Source organism: Pistacia vera, unplaced genomic scaffold (assembly GCF_008641045.1).
Source record: "Pistacia vera cultivar Batoury unplaced genomic scaffold, PisVer_v2 Contig583, whole genome shotgun sequence".
NCBI lineage: Eukaryota > Viridiplantae > Streptophyta > Magnoliopsida > Sapindales > Anacardiaceae > Pistacia > Pistacia vera.
In genome coordinates, this window is record NW_022196427.1 from 96,342 (window position 1) to 121,806 (window position 25,465).

Consider the following 25,465-nt stretch of genomic DNA (forward strand, 5'->3'; position numbering starts at 1 on the left):
TAAAAATTGAAAATCTCTTAAACAACTTGATAATACTTCCGTTGCATGTTAAAATGGATAATTTAACACCGAAATGTGTTAGTCAATCCCCAACAATATGAAAGAGTTTACATAAAGAACACTTTGTACATATAATAGTATTCAATAACTTAACAGGGGAGGCCATATTATAAAAAATATATATTAATTTTAATATAATTTGAACTTGCACCGCCAATTATGTTATAGGAAATTAGTCGTAGGTTTAGAACAATTATAGTTCCGTCATTTCTCATTGGCAATTTGTTAGTAGTATGGATTGGTGGCAGAGAAGAGTTTCATTATTTGGTTGCTATGAGAGAAAATTGCAAGAGATTAATTCGTGATAATTGTTCTTTCATTTAGTTAAACATATCCTGTTACTGAACTGACAACTTTATGCAAGTACCATATTATCCTTCTTGTCTTATTCAGAAGATATTTCAAAACAATTTCCCTGGTTTTATAATAGATATAAAATCAGAAAATAGTAAGAAAATAATTTTTATAAAATTGAATTAATTCTACCAAACGAAAGATAGAAAAACCCTTTCAATTTAACAAAAAAAATACAATTCTACCTATTCTATACATGCATGCAATTTCCGGTAGTAGTTAGAATACAATTTACATACAAATTCCTCTCAATAAAAGAAAAAAATATTACTGATACTTATAGTCCATCTACACTAATTCCACTCATTCTTTCTGATGTAAAACTTCTAATAGATGAATTCCTGGTGAGGGTCGAGCATCAAAAGCCCAAACGTAGACAAATAAACTTAAAACATTCATAACTTTTGATTCGGGAGAAGTTATGGGACCCGTAAAAATATCAACGGAAAATTCGTTTCGAGCCTAATGTCATGGCAACCTTGTCCTCCGATTAGGGGTCATTTTCAAGGCCAAAATCTACTGTTTCCGCATGTTTCGGGGTTGTTTAAATTATATGAGCCTTTTTCCTATTTTATTTAGAGTAATTTCTTATTTTATAATTAGTCAACAATCAGGATTTATTCTTTTAATTAATTTGCGTGTTTAATTAGGATTTTATTTCCTTGTTTGATTGGGAGTCTTATAAGGGTTGGTTGTCATCACCCCATATAAACATTTTATTTGTTTTGGAAATTATTCAATGATTATTCAGATTTTACTTCAAATTTTATGACTTAAGTTTTGGTGATTGAGATTTATTTATCAATTCTAAAGGTATAGTCGAATGCTATCTTTGTTGTTACGTTAACTCGTTGCGTCACATTCTCAAAAAAAAAAAAAAAAAAAAAGAAAAACAAATGATACCAAAATTAAAACAAAAATATTTAAACCACGTACAAAAGCAAAAGGATATTTTCTCAACTAGCAAGCATCTTCATTGAATACCTTGCTAACTTTATAATTTTTAACTCACAAATCCTAGTTCTATAATTTTTATAGCACAATTTTTATTTATTTTTCAATAGAGATAAATCTATAAAGAAATTGTTACTATAGTAGATCAGTAACTATAAAATATATTCGATATCTAATCATTTCATGTTGAGTGGTGTTAAATATATAAATTACATATACAAACTTAGGTGATATTACTTTTTTATTACTATATCGTTCGTCTATCTTAATTAGTATTTATAAAATTGAGTTTGTATACAAACTTTGCATCACATCATTATATATAAAGAAAACTTTGTACATATAATAGTATTCAATAACTTAATAGGGGAGGTCATATTATAAAAATATATATATTAATTTTAATATAATTTGAACTTGCATCACCAATTATGTTATAGGGAATTAGTCTTAGGTTTTAGAACAGTTATAGTTCCGTCATTGCTCATTGGCAATTTGTTAGTAATATGGATTGGTGGCAGAGAAGAGTTTCATTATTTGGCTGCTATAAGAGAAAATTGCAAGAGATTAATTCGTGATAATTGTTTTTTCATTTAGTTAAACATATCTTATTACTGAACTGTCCTTATTACAGTTAAATTTAGCTAAGTCTTAATCTGGTGTGGAGAAGTGTTTGACTTGGGAATCAGTGGGGTAGAACAAGATACTTAATTCCCATAAAATAATTTTGTATTTTTGTTAATGGATGCCCTTTGATGATTTGAATTCTCACTGGCCAATGGATTTGTTTAATAGAATATTATATTATACTCCATTTCTAAACGTGCTAAATTTATTTATGTTTTTAAACCTTTGATTTTTTTTAATCCCGTAATGTTCCAACTTTCTCAAAACTATAAGTTAGTGGGGCTGCTAATTAATACGCATGCCTGTACGAGTTGCTTATAGGAGCATGTGTCTGTCATACACTCATACTGTCATCATCTAGCTATTAAATATCACTAAATTACAGGACTCTCTAGTGATAATTAATAGCTGAAATGACAAGACCATATCTCATCTCTAGTACAATAGTGTAGAATTATTTATTCGATTTCTGTTACATATGAAAACATTTTATCTCTACCTCAGCATCAAATTTGAGCTTTGTCCCAATCAGAGTTGCCAATTTCAGTGGGCATTATTAGTTTTATCTTTTAATAAGATAATTTGTAAATATTAGAGCATGTGAGATACGTGAACCGGAATATGTTCATCATTCATCAACCATGCCTCATCTTTCAATCAGGTCCAGCTTGTAAAATATTGCTTTCTTCGGCAGTGCGCAATTATTAATTCTTCACATGATTCCGCGCATTCATTTATATTTAACTACATTACTAGGTAAATCTAATCATAGGGCATAAATATTTTTAAAATACAGGTTAGCGAATAGTAAGTCCAAATGTCTCAATGTAATTGATCATAGTGATTAGTTATTTAAGACAACGACATTAGTTGTAAAATAGAAGACTTGATTAAATGAAACTCCGTCTTCCTGATTCTTCTTTATTCTCCCTAGGACCTATGCACTGTTTCTAACATGGTATTAGAGTTTTCAATCTTGGGTCTAAACCACTAAATTTTTGCTACTTTGTTTCAAAATCGAGACTAAATCAATTTGTATTCTTTTGTTTTCACTCAATCAATTCCCAATTTTTCTTCTTGGAAACTTTTCTCAATAATGGAATCTCACTACTCTAGAACCTTTCATGCTACAATCTTGGCCACCTATTACAAAAATTCATTGTACATACATCTTTCGGACACTCTGGGAAGTCAGATTGTAAGTCAAATTTTGACTGGCAGTGACAATTATAGTACGTGGAGTCACGCAATGAAGATCGCATTACTTGCGAAGAACAAATTAGGGTTTATTGATGGAACCATTGAACATCCTATTGATCTTCTCCAAGCACAACAATGGGATCACAGCAATGCTACAGTAATGTCTTGGATCATGAATTCTATTTCTAAAGATCTAGTGGCTAGGGTCATCTATGGGACCAGTGTTGTGACGATCTGGCAAGTTCTTCAGGAGACTTCTGACAAAATCAATGGTTCAAGAATATACCCAATTATGCAAGAAATTGCCACAATGCAGCAAAGTTCAAACTCAATTTCTGTTTATTATATGAAATTGAAGGTTCTTTGGGATGAATATTAATCTATGGTACCTACCCCAACTTGCACCTGCGCTTCTTCTACCATCTATAAAGAACATGAGAAAACTCAAAAGGTCATGCAATTTTTGATGGGATTGAATGAAGGATATGTCGCTATTCACAGTTCTACTCTTTTAATGAATCCTTTGCCTTCGATGAATATGGTTGGTATGCTTATTCAGGAAGAAAAACTGAGGGAATCACCCATTCTGTCCAAACTTAGTCTAATGCTGCGGCTTTTCTTACTCAAAACACTATCACCCATTCATCTAATATGAGTAACAGAGATAATCTCTTTAAGAAGAAAATGATGCAATGTGATTTCTGTCATTTGAAGAACCACAAAATTGATTTTTGCTAGAAGCTTCATAGCTATCTTGATAATCAACAGAGGAACAGGAATAAGAAAACCAATAAATCGCCCACAGCTCATAATACTGTCTACACATTAGAGGAGCAATCTTCAATTTCACCTCAACCTTCACAACCTTTTGCAACTGTCAGTAACTCAATCTTCTCTCTTACACAGTATCAAGAAATTTTGCAACTCTTGGGGAAAGATAAATCTCCTATCATTGCGAATGTTGTGCAAGGTATTGATATCTCAACCAATGTTGCAGGTACTTTTGTTTCTCTTAGGGCCTCTGTCTTGAGTAGTGCTTGGATCTTAGATACCGGGGCTAATGAACATATATATGACATGTGATTTCTATTGCTTGAATAATGTTAAACCATATTATTTCTTCCATACATCATAATGTTCGATTGCCAAATGGTTTATCTGTTTTGGTCACTCATACTGGTGATGTTTGTCTATCTCCAAATCTTATGTTACATAGAGTCATTTTTATACCACAATTTAAATACAATCTGTTATCCATCTCTAAGTTTTGTAAAGATAATAGTGTCCATGTCATTTTTCCCCAAAATTTTGTCTGTTTTAGGACTTATGGAATGGATCGACAATAGCGATTAGTAAAGCGCACCATGGGTTGTACTATCTGATTAAACAACAAAGTTTTAGTCTGTTTTCATCTTACAATAAAATCATTACTGCATATAATTCTATTTTTAGTGTAATATGACATCATAGACTAGGTCATGCTTCTATAGGTTGAAACCAATTTCTTCTTTACATGACCTATTTGTCAAAGATGTTATTTCATATTGTAAAACTTGCCCTTTGGCTAAGCCATGCAGACAAGTTTTTCCTACTAGCATTTCTTCTACTAATTACATTTTTTATTTAGTTCATATTGATATATGGGGTCCTTAAAACATTCCACTTATAATGGCTTTAAATATTTTTTAACTCTTATGGATGATCATTGTCATGCCACATGGACATATTTGATGACTGTTAAATCTGATACATTTCTTATTTTCAAAAATTTTGTCTTCATGATTAGCAATCAATTTGGTGTTACCATCAAACGAATCAGGGCAAACAATGGTATTGAATTTTTTAGCAATGATTTTACAACTTTTCTCAATTCACATGGAATCATTCATGAAAGTTCTTGCCCTTATATCCCTCAACAAAATGACATTGTAGAGAGAAAGCATAGACACATCCTTAATATAGCCATAACATTAAAATTTCAATCTCACATACCTGCCATTTTTTGGGGAGAATGTATCTTGGCCTCTACTTATATTCTCAACAGACTTCCTACCTCCAATCACCCTTTTAAATATTATATCACAAACCTCCACATATTTCACCTTCAAGTATTTGGCTATCTATGTTATGCAAGCCTTTTGCTAGATGAAGTATTTCTATTGTGAGAAGTTCTTGGCATACAGTGTGACTAATGAAACTTCATCTATGCACAAGCATTTATCAAGTTGTAAGAAATACCCCCACAATGCTGATAAAAGCCAGACAATTCTCTCATCTTTTAGAAGCACAAACAAAGAAGATAACAAGGAATGTAGTATGGTTACCACTTGGAGATTTAGTCAAGAGGTCTCTAGGCAACTGCTTGCTGAGATGATAACTATTGATGAAAAATCATTTACAAAGGTGGAGCGGCCAGGTTTTAGGAAATATGTAAGTTCATTGCAACCTTTATGGAAGCATATTTCCTGTTATACAGTGGCTAGGGATTGTTTGAAGATTTACAATTGTCAGAAGATTTCATTAAAAAAACAGCTGAGTTCTCTAAAGTCTAGGATTGCTCTAACAACTGATATATGGACTTCCATTTAGAACTATAGCTATTGATGTCTCACTATTCACTTTATTAATGAGAACTGGGAGTTACATATGAGGATTCTGAGTTTTGTGACCATTAGTAGTCACAAAGGTACGGAGATAGGGAAAATGGAAGAGAAATGCATTCTTGAATGGGGTATTGAAGATCATGTGTCTACTTTAACGATGGATAATGCTAGTGCTAATAATGTGGTAATCAATTACTTGAAGGATAGATTGGTGGATAGGAATGTCTTAATTATGAATGGTCAATATTTTCATATGAGATGCATTGCTCATATTATGAATTTGATTGTGAGGGATGGTCTTAGTGAGGTAAAGGATAATATTAGTCGTATCCATAGTTCAGTTAAATATGTGAAGAGTTCTCCTGGTAGAGCTTTAGCATTTGAAAGATGTGTGAAAGAGGAAAAAATAACTTATAAAGGTGGTGTGTGTCTAGCTGTGGCCACTAGATGGAACTCCATTTATCTCATGTTAGATATTGCAATAAAATTCAGGAAAGCTTTTTAGAGGTTGGAAGATGAGGACCCCAACTTTGCTATTGATTTGTCACATGAAACTCCTTCGGCTTATGATTAGGAAAAAGCAATTGTGTTTGCCAAATTCTTGGAAATGTTTTTCAAAGCTACTAAAAGGATGTCAAGGACAAAATATGTGACTTCTAACAATTATTTTAATGAGATAGTTTCCATTGTCTTTACTTTGAATGATTGGGAGAACGACCTTAATCCTTGTCTTCACAGCATGTTTAAGAAAACGAGAGAGAAGTTTGACAAGTATTATGAGAGTCTTGACAAAACCAATGTGATGGTGCTGATTGCGACGATATTAGATCCTTGGTATAAGATGATATATGTGAGCTGATGCTATAAAAAGATTTACGCTAATGACTTGGAAAAAGCTGAAATGATGACTACAATTTTGAGAGATGTATTAGAACGATTGTTTGGATTTTATGACCGACTTGCCTCAAGTGTAGAACAAAGTCAAGCTTCCAGTTCCTTTCCACCAATGGGAACTAATCAATCTTTAGATGGTGTTGTTGCTTCCTAATGCTTACTGTTAAGTATCACCTTGTCAAGGACACATTTTTGGAGGAGATGGATATAGGGGTACTTGATGTTAACAATTCAGAGTTAGAGCGGTACCTTGAGGAGAAACGTGAACCCTTGAAGTGTGAGTTGAGTATCTTGGATTGGTGGAAATCAAATAAAGGAAAGAATAAGGTTCTCTCGCATATGGCAAGAGATGTCTTTGCAATTCTAGTGTTTACAGTTGCTTTCGAGTCAACTTTCAGTATATTGGGTCATGTATTTGATCAATTTCAGAGTTCTTTATCTCCGGGTGTTGTCTATACAAGCGTTAATTTGTACACAAGATTTGTTAAGATGTGCACCCACACCTACTCCTTTTGAAGATTACTTGGTGGATGCAGAGACTTATGATTTAGGTAACTTATTAATATCAATGTCTTATATTTTCATTTAGTTAATATAGTTTTATTCAATTTTTTAACATACTAAATTACTAATTGACTTCCTTTTTTCTTTTCTTTTCTTTTTTGTTGTCGCTATTACCACTGCAAATTTTGGGGATGAAACTTGATATGTTATCATGTTGTTGTACTTGTGTTATTTAAAATGTTACATAATTTTAATTTTGGGAGGATGAAAATTGATATGTTATTAACTTATTATGTGATGTTATTGTGTTATTTAATGTGTTATGTAATTTTAATTTTGGGAGGGTGAAACTTGATAGTTGATATGTTATTATGTTGTTGTACTTGTGTTATTTAAAGTTTCAAAGTGTTATGTAATTTTAATTTTGGGAGGTTGAAATGGATATTGGAATAGTTGTAATTTTTGTAAAGTTTGTAGGGTGTATTTGTCATTTCAAAAAACTTTCGGGGTATCATTAATTTATAAGGGTTTATTTATTATTTTTTTTAAATATGGGGGTAATTAATATTTTTTCTGGTACTTGGAACTGGAACCAAAACCTGTAACAGGTTTCATTTCCAAGTTTTTAGAAATCGAAATCATCGGTTTTGATTCCGGTTCCAAATCAAAGGAATCGACGGGTTCTTATTCCTCCAAAAAAAGGGTAGGTACCTAGAACCGCCCACCCCTGGATAAAGAGCCAATCTCATTAATTTTTTTTAATTTGTTTTTATTAAATTTAATATTAATACATAAAAAATTTAAAGAATGCGCCAATTGAGTTGACCAAGATTTAAAATTTCCAGCACGATCCCTTGACTGAGGGAACATACCGTGGGTTAAGCTGTGTTGGGAGAGCATACCGAGGCTCAACCTCACAGCCCTTGATTGTCCCTATTTAAAGACAATCTATTGAATTCGCTTGATAAATATAAACCAGTTTGCATGCACCCACAATTTAGTACCTTATTTTCAATTCTTCGGTTTCATAATAATACATAGGAAGTCTTGAAACACAACAAACGAGTGAATTTGAGAATAATAATACATCGGATGACACATAAAAGTAGTGCACATTCATTGCGTATAACCAGGACATGCCCACGTAGTTTTGTTAGTTACGATGATGGAGAGCCTCCTTAATCAATCTATTAAAATTATTATAAGATTGCCCTCCAATATCTGTTGTTGCTTCTGCTTTCTGTTTCCATTCTTGAGCCTTTTGCCTCATTTGCTTTCCTTTATCTCCTTGCATCATTTCTTTAACAAGAGCCTCAATGTCATCACGCTTTACATCTTCATTGACTTCCATGCCAATGCCCCAAGTTGTGCAAGCATAGCGACAATTCGTTTGTTGGTCAGCGAAGAAAGGCCAACAAATCACAGGCACGCCGACACATACGCTTTCTAGTGTAGAATTCCACCCACAATGTGTTAGAAAAACACCAACTGATGGGTGTGTGAGCACTTGTTCTTGAGAACACCAACTTGCTATAAGTCCTCTATCTTTGATCTCTTCAAAATATTCTTCAGGTAAAACAGCAGAATCACCCATCACCACATCCGGCCTAACAATCCATAAAAATGGGTGCTTACTATTTGCCAGACCCCATGCGAATTCTTTCAAGTGTTGGTCAGTCATCACAGTCACGCTACCATAATTAACGTATACAACTGAATTTGGTTCCCTTTTGTCAAGCCATTTAAGACATTCCGAGTCTTCCTTCCACAAGCTTGATGTAAATGACTTGAAACTGCTATCAGGGACGTGCCTACAGAGCAGGGGAAGTGGACCTATTGTGTAAATGTTGGGGAATTTGGAGGTAATAGCCTCTAATACTTCTTGTTCAAACTCATCAAAAGTGTTGAATATAATTGCAGAAGATTTTAAACAGTTTTGTGCTTCTGATCCCATGAAATCGAACATAGTCTCGTTGAGATCAGTGTTTCTGGCAAAACTTGGCAAGTCCTTGAACCGAACGTTGCTCATTCCAGGTACCCAATCAATCTGTGTTTCTAGAGTGCCATCACTAAGGAATTTTTCATCTGAATTACAATAATTTTGAAATGATGGGTCAGATATTTTGTAGGCCATAAAATTGTTAAGTAGTAAAATGAGGTGACATAAAGTTATATGACCGGGAAACCAATTAATCCCCTCAGAATCAAAGAAACTTGCGTTTTAGATATCAGCATAACAGAGCCTATCAGACATTAATTATGCATCAGATTTTGAAAGTTATAATGACATAAAATAATTTTAACATATGGTAGAAGTAACAACTATATGATTATATGACTAAATTGAAATGAAATCTAATTCGCAATGACCCTCTTTTTTAAATCTTATTGTCTCCTTTCTTTTGCAAAGAAAAGTGATATTTGGTGTTAGCAAACCAAATCCTAGTTCTTCCCTTACTGATCCAAACAAAAGTATTAATATTTATGCATGATCAAGTTATAAGAAAAATTGTAGATATCTTAAATGAAACACACCTTTGAATGGAACTATGCCTCTTTTGATAAGTTCAGTAAACTGCAAATATCCCATGAAGCCACAGGCTGAGGCTGTCCAAAACTGAATCTCCGGTATACCAAATAGTTCCCCGGCCTTAATAGCAAAGCTCATGACTCCATCCGAAATTATGCCAGTAACTGGGGGAACTTCTGCTGATGAATTTAACTTAGAAATCAGCTCTAAAAATGGAGCCAAGCAATTCTTTCGTGTAGAATCACACAAACCCGGAACATATTGAGTTGCATCACGATCAGAAGGTGGCAGTCCGTCTGGTATGGTTTCAAACCGGAAATCGGGTAAGCCTTTAACGGAGTCCGGACCCTTGGAGCGGATTAAACGTCTGTGATTGAATTCAGTGTTGACAAAGGTTATATGAAAACCTCTTGAGTGAAAAAGTTTGGCTAGTTGCATCATGGGAGTAACATGGCCTTGAGATGGATATGGAACACAGACTAGATGGGTTTTTGTTTCTTGGTTTGGTTCCATCTTTATCAAATCACGCAATTCTCGTATGGATTCAATATCGAGAATTATGGAGACTTAAGTAGCTGATTTGGATTAATTCATTTGTTTGTTGTTGAACATCAATCTCAATAATTTTTATATTTAGTAGTTTAGACATCAGTTTATACACAACTAACTACAGTATGTTTGAGTATTTCTAGGTCGCTACCCCATCATATGGGAAATCGGTGTAGTCGGGTTATGTAATTTGTTCCCTTTTAACAAAATTATATGTCTTATTACATTTTATATATCTATATTTATAATTTCCATTATAGATAATTTGTAATTGTAACATGCTTATAGAACAAATGGAACTGTAAAACACATGCTTAGTTCAGAACTCTTTTTTATCCTATATGATAGACTTCAATTTGAGAATTTTGTTTTTCATAATATAATCTTTTTCTTATTTCGGAACGAGAAAATAGATATCTTCTTGTGTAAATTTTGATCATTATTATCAAATAATTTATTTTACTTGTTGGAATTATTTATACTATGGTTATATGATAGTTGAATACATATATAAATAGTACTATTTAGGTGTTGTTAATAATTTGATGAAAAGGAAATTAAACAAAATATCCTAGTTTATAAGATTGTTGATCATAATAGCAAATTGTTTTTTTTCTAATATCCTAGAGATTCTTCTAATTCTCTTTCCTCATCACTACCCACCTCTAAGTTTGTCCATATATGAAAATTTAGAGGAATAGAGACAGGTGTGTTGACTAGATTAAATGAAATTATATATATATCATTTATCTTTGTATTATCTCAATCGGTAATGCTTTAAAGTTATACAAGATTTCCACATTTGGAAACAAAGATAAGCATGATCTGCCTTTAGTGGCCGTGTGTGATGGATTTATTGGTTTGCTAATCATAGCGCCGCCGTCAATCATGTCATAGAGTGTTCTGAAAGAGTAATGTTACAGCTACCGAAGATTATACATCGAATTCATGTATCGAATAACGTAACAAAATCTTGACCGTTGATTAATTTTAACTTAATATTAATCAACGGTCAAGATTTTATCATGTTATTCGGTGCATAAATTCAGTATATAACCTTCGATAGCTGTATCTTTTTCGGTTCTAAAAATATATGGATCTCTTTTTTTATCGCTCGGTGAAGACAAACAGTGAATAGTTTGAATTTAGCAAGCAAACCAATTTGGTTAAAATAAATACGTGGTTGATGTAGAACCAAGTGAACCATGTCATGTTTAGCTAAGCTCATTCAATTTGTCAGCGTAGTGGAGCTGCCATGCCGTTTGGGACACTGCCTGCCAAAGTACCTGGAATTGGGTGTCCATATATTAAATATTTTAACATTTATGTCCTCATCATAACACTAATGAATTATCGTGGTACTAGAGTCTTGGTTGGTTACGACATTGTGGGCAAGGAAATTTTCAGTGCCTGTAGTTTTTCCAACTATCAGGTAAGGACAGCTTTTTCCAAAGATAAAAAAATTCTTCCTTGAAGTTGACGAATGTTTGAAGATTTTGGGTCATCTCAACAAAATCTTCAGTGTACAGACATAAACACCCTCCGGGCTTCCTTCCATCATAATTAGAATTAGAATTAATAACAAATATAATAGTAATATTAACATCAAGAGCAATATATATAACAATACAAAGTAGAAATAGGTACAATACTAATATCATTTAGGGATATAAAAAGGCATTGGAAACACAATTTCTAAACAGCGATTTCTTTTGTGGGTGGGATAGAGTTCCTCAATATTATTAATTTTTTTTTTTTGGGTGAAATTCCAATCTACCTCTCGAGCAAACCAGAGATTCTACACCCTCTCACTTATCATTATTATTTTCCATTTGCCTTGACTTTTACGAGGTCTTTGTATTTATTGGATACTTAAAACAAGTACACGTCAAAGTTTAGTGAAATTTTAAATTAACACAAAATCTTTAAGTTAAATTTAAAAAATAACTCAAATCCAATTTACGGCAATAAACAGGTAGCCTTTTTTGAATAATAAGAGAAATAAACAAAACAATTGAAAAGTACAATATTACTTCATATTACCATATTTGTGTGATTAAGTTTAGAAACTATACTATAGTAAAACCCTTTATAATTATAACAGTGGAATCAAACTAATTTATTATTATAAAGAGATTATAACTTAATAGAGGTACAATTAGAAAAATTATTGTTTTAATTTCTTACTTTATAATTCATATTTTAGTAGTATGTATTAGGATTTTAATTCATTATTTTAGTAGTATTATGATTTTTTATTTACTTTTAATATTACTTTATTTCTTATTTTATAATTTTTATTTTGGTAGTATTAGGATTTCAATTCATGTTTTAGTGGTATTAGGATTTTAATTCATTATTTTAGTAGTATTATGATTTTTTATTTACTTTTCCTAGTAGAATTATGATTATTAGCCTACTAAAGACACGTTTGTTATGTTTCAACTTATTCAATCAGATTTTCAATAAAATGTTCAACCAATTCAAGTGATACATTTCCTTCTTCCTCTTGCAAATCAACCATGCCGCCCAAAGTTAATACACAAACTCAATTGACTAAAAATATTCGTGTTGAGTTGTGCAAAATTAAAGATTCAAACCCCAACTTGAAACAAAAAGATCTTGTGAAGTGGTTAGAAGATACTCATGGTCTTAAGGTATCACAAGCAATAATATCTAAGATATCTGATGTCGATGAATTGCAAGTTATAAATGAAGTAGATGAGGATAATAATAGAGTCATTGCAAAATTAAGTAATTAAATTCGACAACTTCAGTACACAATTAGACAAGAAGAGAAAAGAAATAATCCTGAGGACGATAGTACGGAAATACAAAATGTTTCATGCCAAGAAGCCCTAAACATGCTTGAAAAGCTAAAAATATTTTAGCTTCAACAAGAAGGTGTTCATACTAACGAGTTATTACATACCCCACAAGTTAAAAGATGTGGTAACAGCTCTAAAACATAAATCATTATCCTAAACAACTTTAGATAAATATTTTACTTCATCTTAAATCTTTAATATAACATAACACATATTTTTGTTGTAATATACAAATAATTATTACTATGTATGTGGAGGCAATTTTCTTAAGATAAGAATTAGAAAAATTATAAATTATTATAATGTAAAATTTATTTTTATTTATAATTATCTTAAAGAATATTTTATGACTACATAAAAGTTATTCTTATATAGAGTATCACTATACAGATGTTTAACTGTACATATTTAACGATTTCAATTGTATTAGAGTTTGTTATAATATTAAATACTAAATATTATTTTGAGTTTGAGTAATATTACTGTTAATGCCAAATTCGCACCAAACTGGGGTTGATCGTCTTGCCCTTGAGAACACAATGGCTTCACAATTCTACCCTCGATCCATTGACTTACTGTCTTTGATTTCTATCCTGATAAGAAAACTTGATTTGTACCTCGTAAGAAAACAAAAAAGGCTTTTTGCGGGACTGTGAGGGTTAGAGGCTAATAATGGCGACAGTCAGCTTCAATCCGGAATGCTCTAAGTGCAAATTTTTTCGTATGAATATTTGATTATATCATTAAGAAATAGAATAGGGTTTAAGAGAGTTGCTTTCCTTGTCTCTATAGGATTTTAGGTTGTAGAAGGATTCTTGGAGTTTTAGGAGGAATCATGTCTTGTCACATTCACTTCCTATTCACCTTGATTCCCTATTTAATTGTAATTCTATATCTTTTATTGAAGGATATCCATTTGATATTTCACTTGATGGGCAAGTAATATCATATAGAGAATTTATCATTATGCCCTTAGAGAAATTCGGGTACCGCAATTACATATGTTTTTTAGTTTATATCTTGACTCAATAATAATTGATGCATTGTGCCGGTTGTCGTGCTAAAATTTTCTTATCCGAACTTAACTCGTTAACTTAATTTGTGGGGTCAAGTAAAATTTACATATCTTAAAATGGTTCACAACCCAGTAGAAAAATTGAATGTCACATTGGCTCAACAAGTTCAATAGAAAAGATAATGCTTAAAATCAATAGAAAACTTTAAAGATAATGCTTAGTAGAAAAGTGTTAACTGGTACATACACACTACATGAGCCCTTTGGACCTATCGCTAAAATGTGTATTTAAGGAATAAGACTTTCACAAAACAAAAAATTCGGTTGCTTCAAAGGAACCAATACATCCCAGATTTTTGTTAATACTCAAATTCCTATAAATTAGTGTTGTTAAACAAGGCAAATGCACATAGAATTTGGCCACAACAAGGCAATCGCACAACCAAGAAAGCGAACATAAAGAAGGAAGAAGTTTTTTATAGTGTAAATGTGTAACCTGTTAAAGACCTTCTCTTATGAAGATCCCCTGCAAATTCAAAACCAACATATTCTCTAAGCTCCTCACTATCCGCTCTAGCAATTTCATAGAGTACGTCAAAACAGTTTCTTCTAAAATAAATGAACCCATTTTACAGCTTGCCAGTAATATTTTCTAGACTTAGACATGAACCACTTCATCAAGCTTGCAGCAAAAACTGAATTCCGTAGAGTACAAAAAACTACCTATAACACTTGCATAAAGAATTTGTCTTCAACGACTCATCTAATTATAACTTAAAGTAAGCTACCAATGGTGACAAGACTAGTATACAACTTGCCACACCAAACTTCTCTAAGACGTTGTTGATATACTTCTCATGAGAAATAAACAATTTCCTGTTTTTCGGACACCTTTTAATTTCTTGTTTTTGGACACCTTTCAATTTCCATCCCTAAGATCTTCTTCGTAGCTTTCAAATTCTTCATCTCACGTCCCTTAATTGTTCTTCCAATTTTTAGACCTCTCCACTTCCAGTGGATACAATAACCATGTCTTTCACATATAGAAGCAAAAAGACTCCCACATGACTATCTATCACCTTTAAATAAACACAAACTAATGTTTCATACTTCTTCTATACTTATTCCTGGTCGTAAACTCATCATCAAACCTGAGATACAACTTTCGAGGTGACTACTTCCAGGCATTACACTACCTCACCTACATTACCTCTACTTTCACCATATCGATCTTCTACACAAATTGAGATTTCTTCTTCTTGGGAGATCCTTAACTTCTAGATGATCTCTGTCTTCTAGGAAAACACTCGAATTTCTTGAGAATCCACTCATTTGGTCTAGTGGTTTAGCTACAAGTACGCAGGACTCATTCAACAATGAGTCCACCATGGAACCCAACCACTAAGATTCCTTTCTACAGCTCACCGCCTCTTTAAAGCTTTCAGGTCCATCTTCATCCATCTCTTTAGCAAAAGACAATGCACATGAAATGAGATCTGCATGACCATACCTCAGAGTCGTTTCAAAAGTCTTCATTGTTCTATCTTTGAGCACTTGGTATGTTTCCATGTGAATCTGCCCAAACTCTACTTGATCCTCAACATCTGCTCTTTTTGTGGTTTATGGAATATCAAGCTACCTTGAATTCAAGCTATCTCGGAGCTCCACCTCAAATTTAGCTTATTCATCAGCTTTTCCAACCAACACATGATGAACAATTTTAGTTCCCGTAAGGTGCACAATCGATATCTAGTTGCAAGGTCATCCCGAAGAGATTTGTAAGCATTCAATTAATCCTAATATACCATGCCTTAATGAAACTAATAAATTCAGTAAAATTGAAGAACTAATACTAAATAAAAATAAACTATCAAAAACCAATATTCAATTGAATTAAAACCAATGAACCAAAACAATGATATCCAATTTACCATAATAATCCAATTTATATTCAATAATCAATCCATTGTTATCTCAATCCAATTTCTACGGTTTCTACTTCCACTATTAAGGTATTATCATTTGACGGCGGATTACACCAAATATCTTTAACACTAGTCTAGTCTAATAATTAAAAACCCATTAGAACAAAAAGCAGTTGTAACAAAGACCAATTCGCATTCAACAGGTGTGTGCACAAATACATCATTCTTCATTCAAAGAGCTATTCAAGTTGGCATATAGCGTCTACCTAACCTTGTCTCACACATCAATTAATTACATTAAAGGTGATCAAAATATATCAATTAACAATCAATCTTTTTTATTCCGCATTAATTCTTTAATCTCCTATTCACCCCCCACTAGGAGCATTTGTCATATATGTGTTTACAATAAGGGTAGGGATGACATGAGGTGGGAGGAGGTGGGGCATGCGAGGCTTTTTTTTTTTTTTAATTGTTAGCTTGTACTATAAAATTGAAACAAAATCGCAGCAAGTGATATAAGAAAATACTGTTATATATTTTTTTCTTTTGGATGGATAAAAGTTCCTATGTATATATTTTTTTTTTAGTGTTATCAGTAAAGAAAAAAATATTTTTTAAAAGGTTAATAACAATAATCCCCCTTAGATATAATTAAACAACAAAGTCCCGTTTTAGTTATAAATAATAAATCCCCCAACTGTTAAGTTGTGTTAAAAAAAACACGACAGATGGGCATTGTTAAATATTCATTAACCGGTCATATTATAATTTCTAACGACACACTAATGGCTCAATAACGATAGGGAATTTAGTTACTTTGTATGGATGACTTGTATAAGTTTTTGTAAGTTGTATTTTACTCATCCTAATATGTTTGGACACTTGATCCATTGTGGAAAGTTATGAACTTAAGAGTTCATTACGAACCTAGTGATAATTAGTTTAGCATTTGAGTTAGAGTGGATACTCTCTCCCTTCAATCTATTTGTATTAGTTTTGAAAGAATTAGTTTGTTCTTTCATATTCTAAAGCTATTTCATTTCGGTTTGTTTGATATTAATAATTATAATATCAAAGTTTAAACATGAATTTACCAATTATATGAGTATATACTTTTAAAATTATGTCATATATTATTTTATTGTAATGATTTTTTTATTTTAATTAAAAAATTTACAAAATATTCTATATATATATTAGCACATCTTAGTAATTAATGTTACATTTTATTCTTTGAATTTTAGGCGATGCATTTAAATGAGTTGTACAAGAATCAATGCCATTAACCAAATACCGCAGGCACCAATTTCTTTAAAGGCACACAAGCTCTTATCGCTGGTTCTAAGGAAATGCGGAATCCTAACTGGCAGCACAACATTTGAAGCAATAACTCTAAGTCCTTCAATCTGCAGAGGACAAGGATAGCTTTTGAAGAATGTCAACTGAAAGTACCAATATGTACCGCTGATAATTTTGGAAACCTTACCTTACATTACTCAAATCAGGTGTATTGCTATAGCATCTTTGAAATCCTGTATTTAATTAAAAATAGGATCGTTATCTCTCGAGGCGATCTTGGTGTTATTGTTTGAACACGTATTTATGATCATCTCGTGGGAGGGTAAGGCCTCACCTGGTCTGCCGTTGACGATGTGTAGGTAATCACACATGACATTCCAGCACTTTGTTGCTGCCTGCAGAAATGAACTTGCTTCACTTTAGAGGTTAATATGGTTAATGAACTTGTTTTTAATGTGCAACTGGCCAATAAAATGGAGGATAAAATTGAAGCTAAGACTTGAAATTTGTGATTGAATGGCCAATTAATTACATATAAGTACTCATTGGTTTCTAAATCATGATCTGCTCAAAGTGATATAGAAACTGAAAAGAGGATTCTCCAAGGTTTTAAATGGCCGCAAATAAATAATGTAATCCAACAATAGATTACTTACTTGCAACCCTATGACACTGTCCTCAACCACCAAACATCTTTCTCTGACACGCCTATCTCTGCAAGGAATATAAATTTAAGATCAATTTCCAATAAACACCAATGTATGCAGAACTCTATGGTTTCATCGAACAAGTTGTAGTTCATACTATGTTACATTAACTACCTTAGCTGCTGTCCATAAATGACGATCAGGCTTCTTTTGTTTTACATCATCACCTGCAAGTACAGAAGCAAAACAAGGCTAATATATGGGTCAAAATCATTAAGAATAAAATCAAACAAAAAAAATTGGATCAAACAGAACACACACCTTAAAGGGAGCTAATCTGGAAAGAAATATGAGGATGTAGCATATTTGACCTCAGTTTGTGGGTACAAGTTTGTAGAAGGTTAATTTAAAAGAAATTGAAACAAATCATTTGGCATCAATGTGCTATATTCCGTATGTATCACGACATGAGCTTCACAGTCTCAAGCGCACCAAATAATATTATATGCCGCCAGGTTCAGCTAGGGTAAACTACTTAGAAAAGCATTCATACTGTCAGCAAGAGTATGCACATCTTTTAGCAAACTACATAGCTATTCATTTCAATTTAATGACACCCCGAGAGCAATCAAGACTTGAAACCGCTCCTTAACAAGGACATATAACAATGAACAAACATTTGTGGATGAAAACACCTCCATTTCATATAGCTAGCGAAAGAATTTACCATTCCTATAAGGTTTCAAGACAAAGATAACTGACCTTTTAGTTGCTGCAGAACACACGCCAGTTTTTTTCCCTGTGATGCAGCAGGAAAAAAGAATACTACAAGAAGAATATATTAAATATGAAACTGTGATTAAAAAACAGAATAAAAGCTATTAAATCACAAATTATCATCACAAAATAGAAAAATGTAATACAATCTTAAAGAAAGAAACAGAAACCACATAGTCCAACTAACAGATGATAGACATGAAGACTGACTAATTTCAATTACCATGATACAACAATTGAATAATAACAATAAAGTATTATCTTACATTGGCCTTGCTTCATCCATCAATCTAAGAACTCCAGGTCTAGGCTCCACCTGGTCAAATGCCATCACACCAGCAAATCTCATCAATACACAACAAAATCCACAATGAAAAAGAAAATCTGTATAAAGTAATTTAAAATTCTCCTTACAGTTCCAGATTTGATAATTTGTTTGTATCTTTCAGTTTTCCAGTCCTCAAAACACAAACAGTTGAGTATCAAACACTCTTTAGTAACTAAAATTCAATATCTATAATCAATTGCCAACAATAAGCATCACCATAAATTAACTACTAACCCAAACAGTAACTGAAAACCGACCCTTATTTGTTGTACTGAAGTGTATCAATCAATTTGCTTCGGTCGTCATCGTTTTCTGGGGGTTCTCGATATGGTTGAAGATGGCCATCCATTCTCTTAAAGTACCTTAAAATACCCAAAACCAATCACAGAAAGTTAAGATAGAAAAAATGAATACAGTTTGTGAGAAAAGACCATCTCATTTTTGGTTTGCCACCACCAATTTGATTCTGTAGCACATCATAAACTCAGAGCCCCAGTGGAGGGTTGCTGAAAGAAGAGTCGCAACGGACGTTGAAGTAAAGGCATCGTTGTAAGCTGGCGATGAAGTGTTCGGATTCAGAATGACTCATCGCAGTCAAAATGAGAGCTTGAAGAGACTGTGAAGAAGCTGAGACTGAAAATTTTTTTGTAGATAAAGATAGATTTCTGTAGGGTTTGAAAGAGAGATTTGGTGTAAAAGAGAGGATTAAGAGTAAGAGAAGAAGTTTTGGAGAAGAAGAAGAATGCGAGAGAGTAGTTTGAGAGAGGACATCAGAGAGGCCATGAGTTTTTTTGCGTAGAAATTTTATGTGGATTGTGTAGTGTTGTTTTTCAGTATGTCAGATGTGGCGGGTTAAACTTGTGTGGTGGTAGGCGACTTGAGGTAGTTAAAACGGATTTGAAGCCGTGAGAAGCAAAGCAGCTTCAACTCGGCTATGTTGCGTTGTCATTGTTGGCTTAGACCACCTGTTCAGATACACAAACTTTATGTTAAATTGAGAATGATCAAATCCAATAGCTAAACAGGTGAAACTACTTATCAAATTGTAGTTATATCCATTGAATATTCTCAAAAGTATGGTTTTAACCATGGGTTAACTTCTTTCACCCCTGAAGATAGTTAAGACTTACCATGGTTAGTTTCATTTTCTCTTGAGCAAGTAAGATACTTCCCCAATTATCAAAACCAACCACTAAATATATACACCCTTCAAGATTTAAAAAAAAAAAAAAAAAAAAAAAAAAAAAAAAATCCCTTATAGATATCAAAAACACCCTACACATTATAAGTACCCCATGATCAAGAGTATGGCTGTGGCAACTTAACATCTCTCACGAAATAAATAAAAACCCTTCACGAGAGTGAATGAAATAAACCCTTTAAACCTCTAATTTAGTAGAGCAACTTACCATGATCATATGATGTAAAAGATTTATTTCAGCTCATCCCCTCTATTGTTTACACTTTTTCAAAAATTCAGTAATAGTCTCGATGATTGATGTCCAAAGATCCAACTTCGAAAGAAAAGGCACTTCATATCCAGCATATAATATACCATCAGTCTGTGCTTCTCCAAAATTATGCAATTATTTTGGATAAAGACTAAATTCTACATTTAAAACATATTCTAAAATGCAGACTTGAGATAAATTTCAAGTTCATCACAGTACAGCAGATATAGGTCTTAATCCTAACTCTGGAGTGCCTAGATACCAAGAGCAATAACAATACATCGACATGAAGTATTTGATCTTTCAATCAAGAGTATTAACCCATGTCGTGCATATAATAAGGCTCAACCAATACCGTAAACCATTGTGGAAAGTCTTACAATGAAACCTTCTTTGTTCAATGCTGGAAAATATTTAAGACAGAAAAAGATACCTACTCCACAAGAACCATTTTAAGATTTATGCCAATATGTGTCCCTCACATTCAACAACCATGCTTTTTCCTCTTTTTCTTCATTTGCAAGCAATTCTGTCAAGCTGTCACAGTTAAAATTTCTCATTCCAGGCTCAGCCAGTCAATCCAACGCTTAACTCTTTCCTTACGCCTGTGCATGAAGAAAATCTACAGAAAATTGAGCTTTGAAAGGTACAGCCCTGAATAACATCATACTCTTCCATATCCACTTCATATCTTGTTTTAAGTTAATGAAAACAACTATATCAGCCGTTCTGAAGTGGTTACAGCACAGGCATCTTGAGCGACGATTTAAAAGCAGCAATCGATAATTAAGCGAGTATTAATAAAATGTATCTAACACCTAGCAATCTTACAACCTGGCTACAAAGTTGTGCCTCCACCATCTGACATAAGAGACGCAGCGGCAGCAGCAGCAGTAGCAACAACCCCTGTTGAAACACCTGGTTTTGACAAATGTAGAAGCCTGCAAAGCAAAAGCAAGAAGATTACATATTAGTTCTTAAATAGAATCAATAGTGAACCAAGTTTCATGAAATGCAACTTTGACCTTCATTTGATTCTGAACATACTTAATCGTACCAATATAATCATAACTATGTATTCAAAATATCTTAATACATGCAGCAGTATTATACATTTATTTATACAGCCTTACAAGCATGACTAACCAGTCAAGCCTTTCTGATATCCACAACAGTTGGATCACAAGGTAACTTGATGTGAAGCACAGGATATACCACAGTGACAAGTTTCAAGCACAGAAATTTTAATTTTTGGCATATGACATACAATTGGATTACTCAAAACTAGTCACAACAGGATTTCTAAATATGTCTTGAGAATGAACAAAAGTTCTTACGGTGCAAGATATTCGCAAAATGATGACATTGCAGCAGCCACTTCAGTATAATTTTCAGAGGTTGCAGGTGCTGTCACTTCAACTACTTGTATTCCAGGAGTTACTGGCACAGCCTCATCGGTTGCATGTAATTTTAGCATCTTATTAATAGATGACACAGTAACTGTAATCTGAGCACCCCTTAAAAAATGGAAGGCAAAGCCCACTCTCAGCAGCTCATGATCCAACTTGTAGCCAAGTGCATAGAATAGACGAAGCACATTCTTGCTTACTTTGCTCTCCACCATAGTTCTTACAAGAACAGAGATTTGCTCTGCACCAGCACCCCTCATTGCACCCCCAACATGTTTAACAGTCCTACAACACAAATAAAATTTCTCAACCACATAAAACACACGAAATTTTACACCTAAAAGGAAAAATTCCAATTTTTACCACATGTGTTCAGTCTGCTCAAGATCACATAAGAGTCTAATCTCTGAAGCAACATTCCCTGGAAAATGAAGTTCATGAGCTTACATGTCAGCAAAAAGTAAAACGACCAGATTATATATAATCAGCACTAGGCTTTCTAAGTGAAAATATAGATATGGGAGTTGAAAGTGTCTCTAAATATGAAGTACCATTAGGGTACGTATAATGAGAAGTATTAAACATGTAATCCAACATATATCCATGTAATATTTGGATGAATGAGGTTTATGATGATCATTTTATTTATCCAGTAAGCAAAGCATGATTGATGATAATATATCTGATGCATTCTAGGTTATAGTCATAAATTTAGCTTCCAAAAAACTCAACTGGTTAATTAAACTAACGAGAAAATCAGGGTAACTGGTTAATGTGAACTTAATGTGAGAGTCAAATGCGAAATAAGAATGAATCAATGAATAAGATGGGGTGACAATCTTATTTTTCTTCTTCAACAGCAATATAATTGTAAAATATATAAAAAGAGAATTGGCTAAAAAAAGACTGACAGTTATTTGAGCCGGCAATTGTGTATAGCACCAAAATAAGATTCTAGATGAGTCAATATTAAAACCATACAAGTTTCATCTTCATCCTAATTTACCCATGCTCTAAAATTTTGTGCATCATCCTTCTATGAAGCTTAAATTACAGAAGATCTAAATACTTACCAAGGTTGGGAGAATTTTTTAAGCAAATTTCATGGATCCTCAAGCGTTCTCTATGAACACCACATAGTCCCTGAAGAAGAATCTCAAGGGCCTCCACATGCTGCAAGATAAGAACTATATATTAAAGAAATTCCTACCAGCACCATCTTCACATAAATAAAAAGAAAAGAAAAAATTTATGTTTTTTTTTTTTTTTCCCTTTTGTCTTTAGAAAGGAAGAAAATAAGTTTATCAGGTGAGAAACAGAAGAAAAAAACGAAACTGATTATCATAAATGATATTTTTGAGCATGTAAGGACTAATTGAGCTAATGTTTTTACATCATTTCTATCCTAATGACAAAATCAATTGAGACCAATAAGTACCAAGTGTGACCGGGCAATGGAAACATAAGATACTAAACGAAGTAGTTAACTAAGACAAACAGCAAGACAGCATAGCAATACTGAGCCAAACTTCAAAAATCAAAAGATTAAGTACTTTGGATTTGAAAACATTAATGAACTACAATGTGGGTTGCTAAAACATCTCAAGGTTTGTTAAAGCTTGACAAATGAATCAAAAACTTACTTTTGTACATACATCTAATGAACATGTGCTTGGAAGCACTCAAGTCCATGACATACACACATTTAGACACAATGACCAAGCATTATAAAGCAGCAGCAGAAACTACACTATTGAGTACCTCTCACCAGAGAGTCCGGCAAGTACAACTTAGTCCATAATAATTGCACAGTATTATTTGGTAAAATTCTGACACAACTAAATTAAACACCAAGATTGAAAAATAAGCAAACTCTATCCCAATGAAACAGTCAACATACAAGGAAAAGAAACATGGAAATGGCAGCACCAATTTTTAAAAGCTCCCACTCTTTTTATCACTTAATTTCTAAAGTCCACAAAATCTTAAAGTAAAGCATAATACCCAACAGCATATATGACATAAATTAGACTTGGTTTTGTGTCCCAATATAACAATAAAAGTTTCATATCACTGTAATCATTTTTGAGAAATATCTCAGTTTTGAAAATCAGTAGTCAAATTTCATTCAAAAATCAACACCGACACCATTTTCTCCCACGCTACTAATTCTCCTTAGTCCACTTCAGATAGGGTACCACAATCAAACTCACACAAACAAAACTAAAAGCAAGATGGGCCGTCCTCAATAAATTTAACACTCAAAAATCTTACCATTGTGCAATTGTGTGTGCATATATATATATTAGAATCTGCATGATTTAAATAAAGCTAAAAAACATTCTCTGTGTTTATGTAACTTACCTGTGTCTCTATAATTCCTTGCACGATGCACTCCATCAAAATAAACTTTTAGTTCATCTCAAAAGTTTTTGATGCACATAGAGCCTGAATTGCCAAAGACAATAGACATTTTGAGCAACAGTATTTATCAAACAACTGAAATCAAACAAGAACAAAATAAAAATAAAACAAAGAAAATAAAAATAAAACAGTGGGGTTTCCCTAAGGCTCAACCTCATTTTTGGCTCAGCACAAACAAGCCCCACTATGTTAAGTTTCATAATAATTCATTGAACAAAGAGTCCACAAGAATGCATATTTTCATCTATAACATAGCAATATAAAATCAACTGTATTAAGTCCTAATTTGGTCCAGAATTTGTAAATGAAAAAAACAACTAAATTTAGATGGATCAAATCAGAGAACTAAAAGGCTTTAGAAAACACTATTCAAATAAATTCAAAACATAGATTCTAATAAAAACCCAATTAAGTTGAGTTAAAACCCTCGAAAATCAAATAAAACACAAAGATATAAATGAATAGAAATTACAGAAAGAACCGTTAGTCTAGAGGTGGAACCTGTGACGAACGACGCACAACTATCGGGAGTTTAGGGAGATGACGACGTCGTTTCTGCTGTGACTTGTTCTACCAAACGCCGATTCTGGCAGTGGCCAAGCAAGTTTAGCGAGGATGATCGCAGTAATGAGCAAACCTTTATTGGTTTTCTGTAATTTAATGCAACATTAAGGGTAACACAGTCTTATCCCCAGCGTGGGTCGGTGGGACTATTTAATTTTTTAAATTCGGAAACTTGAATTTGAACTAAGCCTGCAAACGAACCGAGCTCGGTTCGTAAACAGTTCGATATTTGTTTGATAACCATTTGATTGGACTTGATAACAAACTGTTTGTAAACAATTTGATGGTCGTTCGATAATATGTTTGATCCGAGTTCGAACATATGTTGTTCGTTCGATTATGTTCGCAAACATACTGCGTTTGACTAATCCATCCATTCACGAATAATCTGTTCGATTATTCGTTCGTTTATGTTCAAAAAACATGGTATATATTATTATATATATTTATATTTTTTTCTTTTTTATATTATGTTTGGTTTAGTTTAGATGAATTTTTTTAATAGTAATCAATAATAAAA

General features: G+C 32.9%; 2 protein-coding genes and 1 long non-coding RNA gene across 5 annotated transcripts; all 3 read right to left on the bottom strand.

The window, feature by feature from the left end:
* Positions 1-8,289: 8,289 nt before the first annotated feature.
* On the bottom strand, positions 8,290-10,331 carry LOC116109583 (linamarin synthase 2-like). Its single transcript, XM_031395811.1, has 2 exons — positions 9,732-10,331; positions 8,290-9,281 (listed from the first exon to the last, which is right to left on the bottom strand). Exons 1-2 carry the CDS (start codon positions 10,237-10,239, stop codon positions 8,350-8,352), a joined length of 1,440 nt encoding a protein of 479 aa, XP_031251671.1. The 5' UTR covers positions 10,240-10,331; the 3' UTR covers positions 8,290-8,349.
* An 8,703-nt stretch (positions 10,332-19,034) lies between these two features.
* On the bottom strand, positions 19,035-19,363 carry LOC116109585. Its single transcript, XR_004124776.1, has 3 exons — positions 19,332-19,363; positions 19,184-19,228; positions 19,035-19,085 (listed from the first exon to the last, which is right to left on the bottom strand). It is a non-coding gene; the product is annotated as an uncharacterized LOC116109585 (long non-coding RNA).
* A 1,594-nt stretch (positions 19,364-20,957) lies between these two features.
* On the bottom strand, positions 20,958-25,023 carry LOC116109584 (mediator of RNA polymerase II transcription subunit 18-like). 3 transcript variants are annotated; one of them, XM_031395813.1, is made up of 6 exons: positions 24,883-25,023; positions 24,322-24,456; positions 23,031-23,130; positions 22,321-22,378; positions 21,886-22,242; positions 20,958-21,489 (listed from the first exon to the last, which is right to left on the bottom strand). In XM_031395813.1, the coding sequence occupies exons 2-6, from the start codon at positions 24,355-24,357 to the stop codon at positions 21,387-21,389; spliced, it is 654 nt and encodes a 217-aa protein (XP_031251673.1). In that variant the 5' UTR covers positions 24,358-24,456; positions 24,883-25,023; the 3' UTR covers positions 20,958-21,386. The 3 variants fall into 3 exon arrangements, with proteins under 3 accessions (XP_031251673.1, XP_031251672.1, XP_031251674.1); XM_031395812.1 differs by having other exon boundaries at positions 24,322-24,420; positions 24,883-25,020; XM_031395814.1 differs by having other exon boundaries at positions 24,322-24,405; positions 24,883-25,019.
* Between the last annotated feature and the right edge of the window lie 442 nt (positions 25,024-25,465).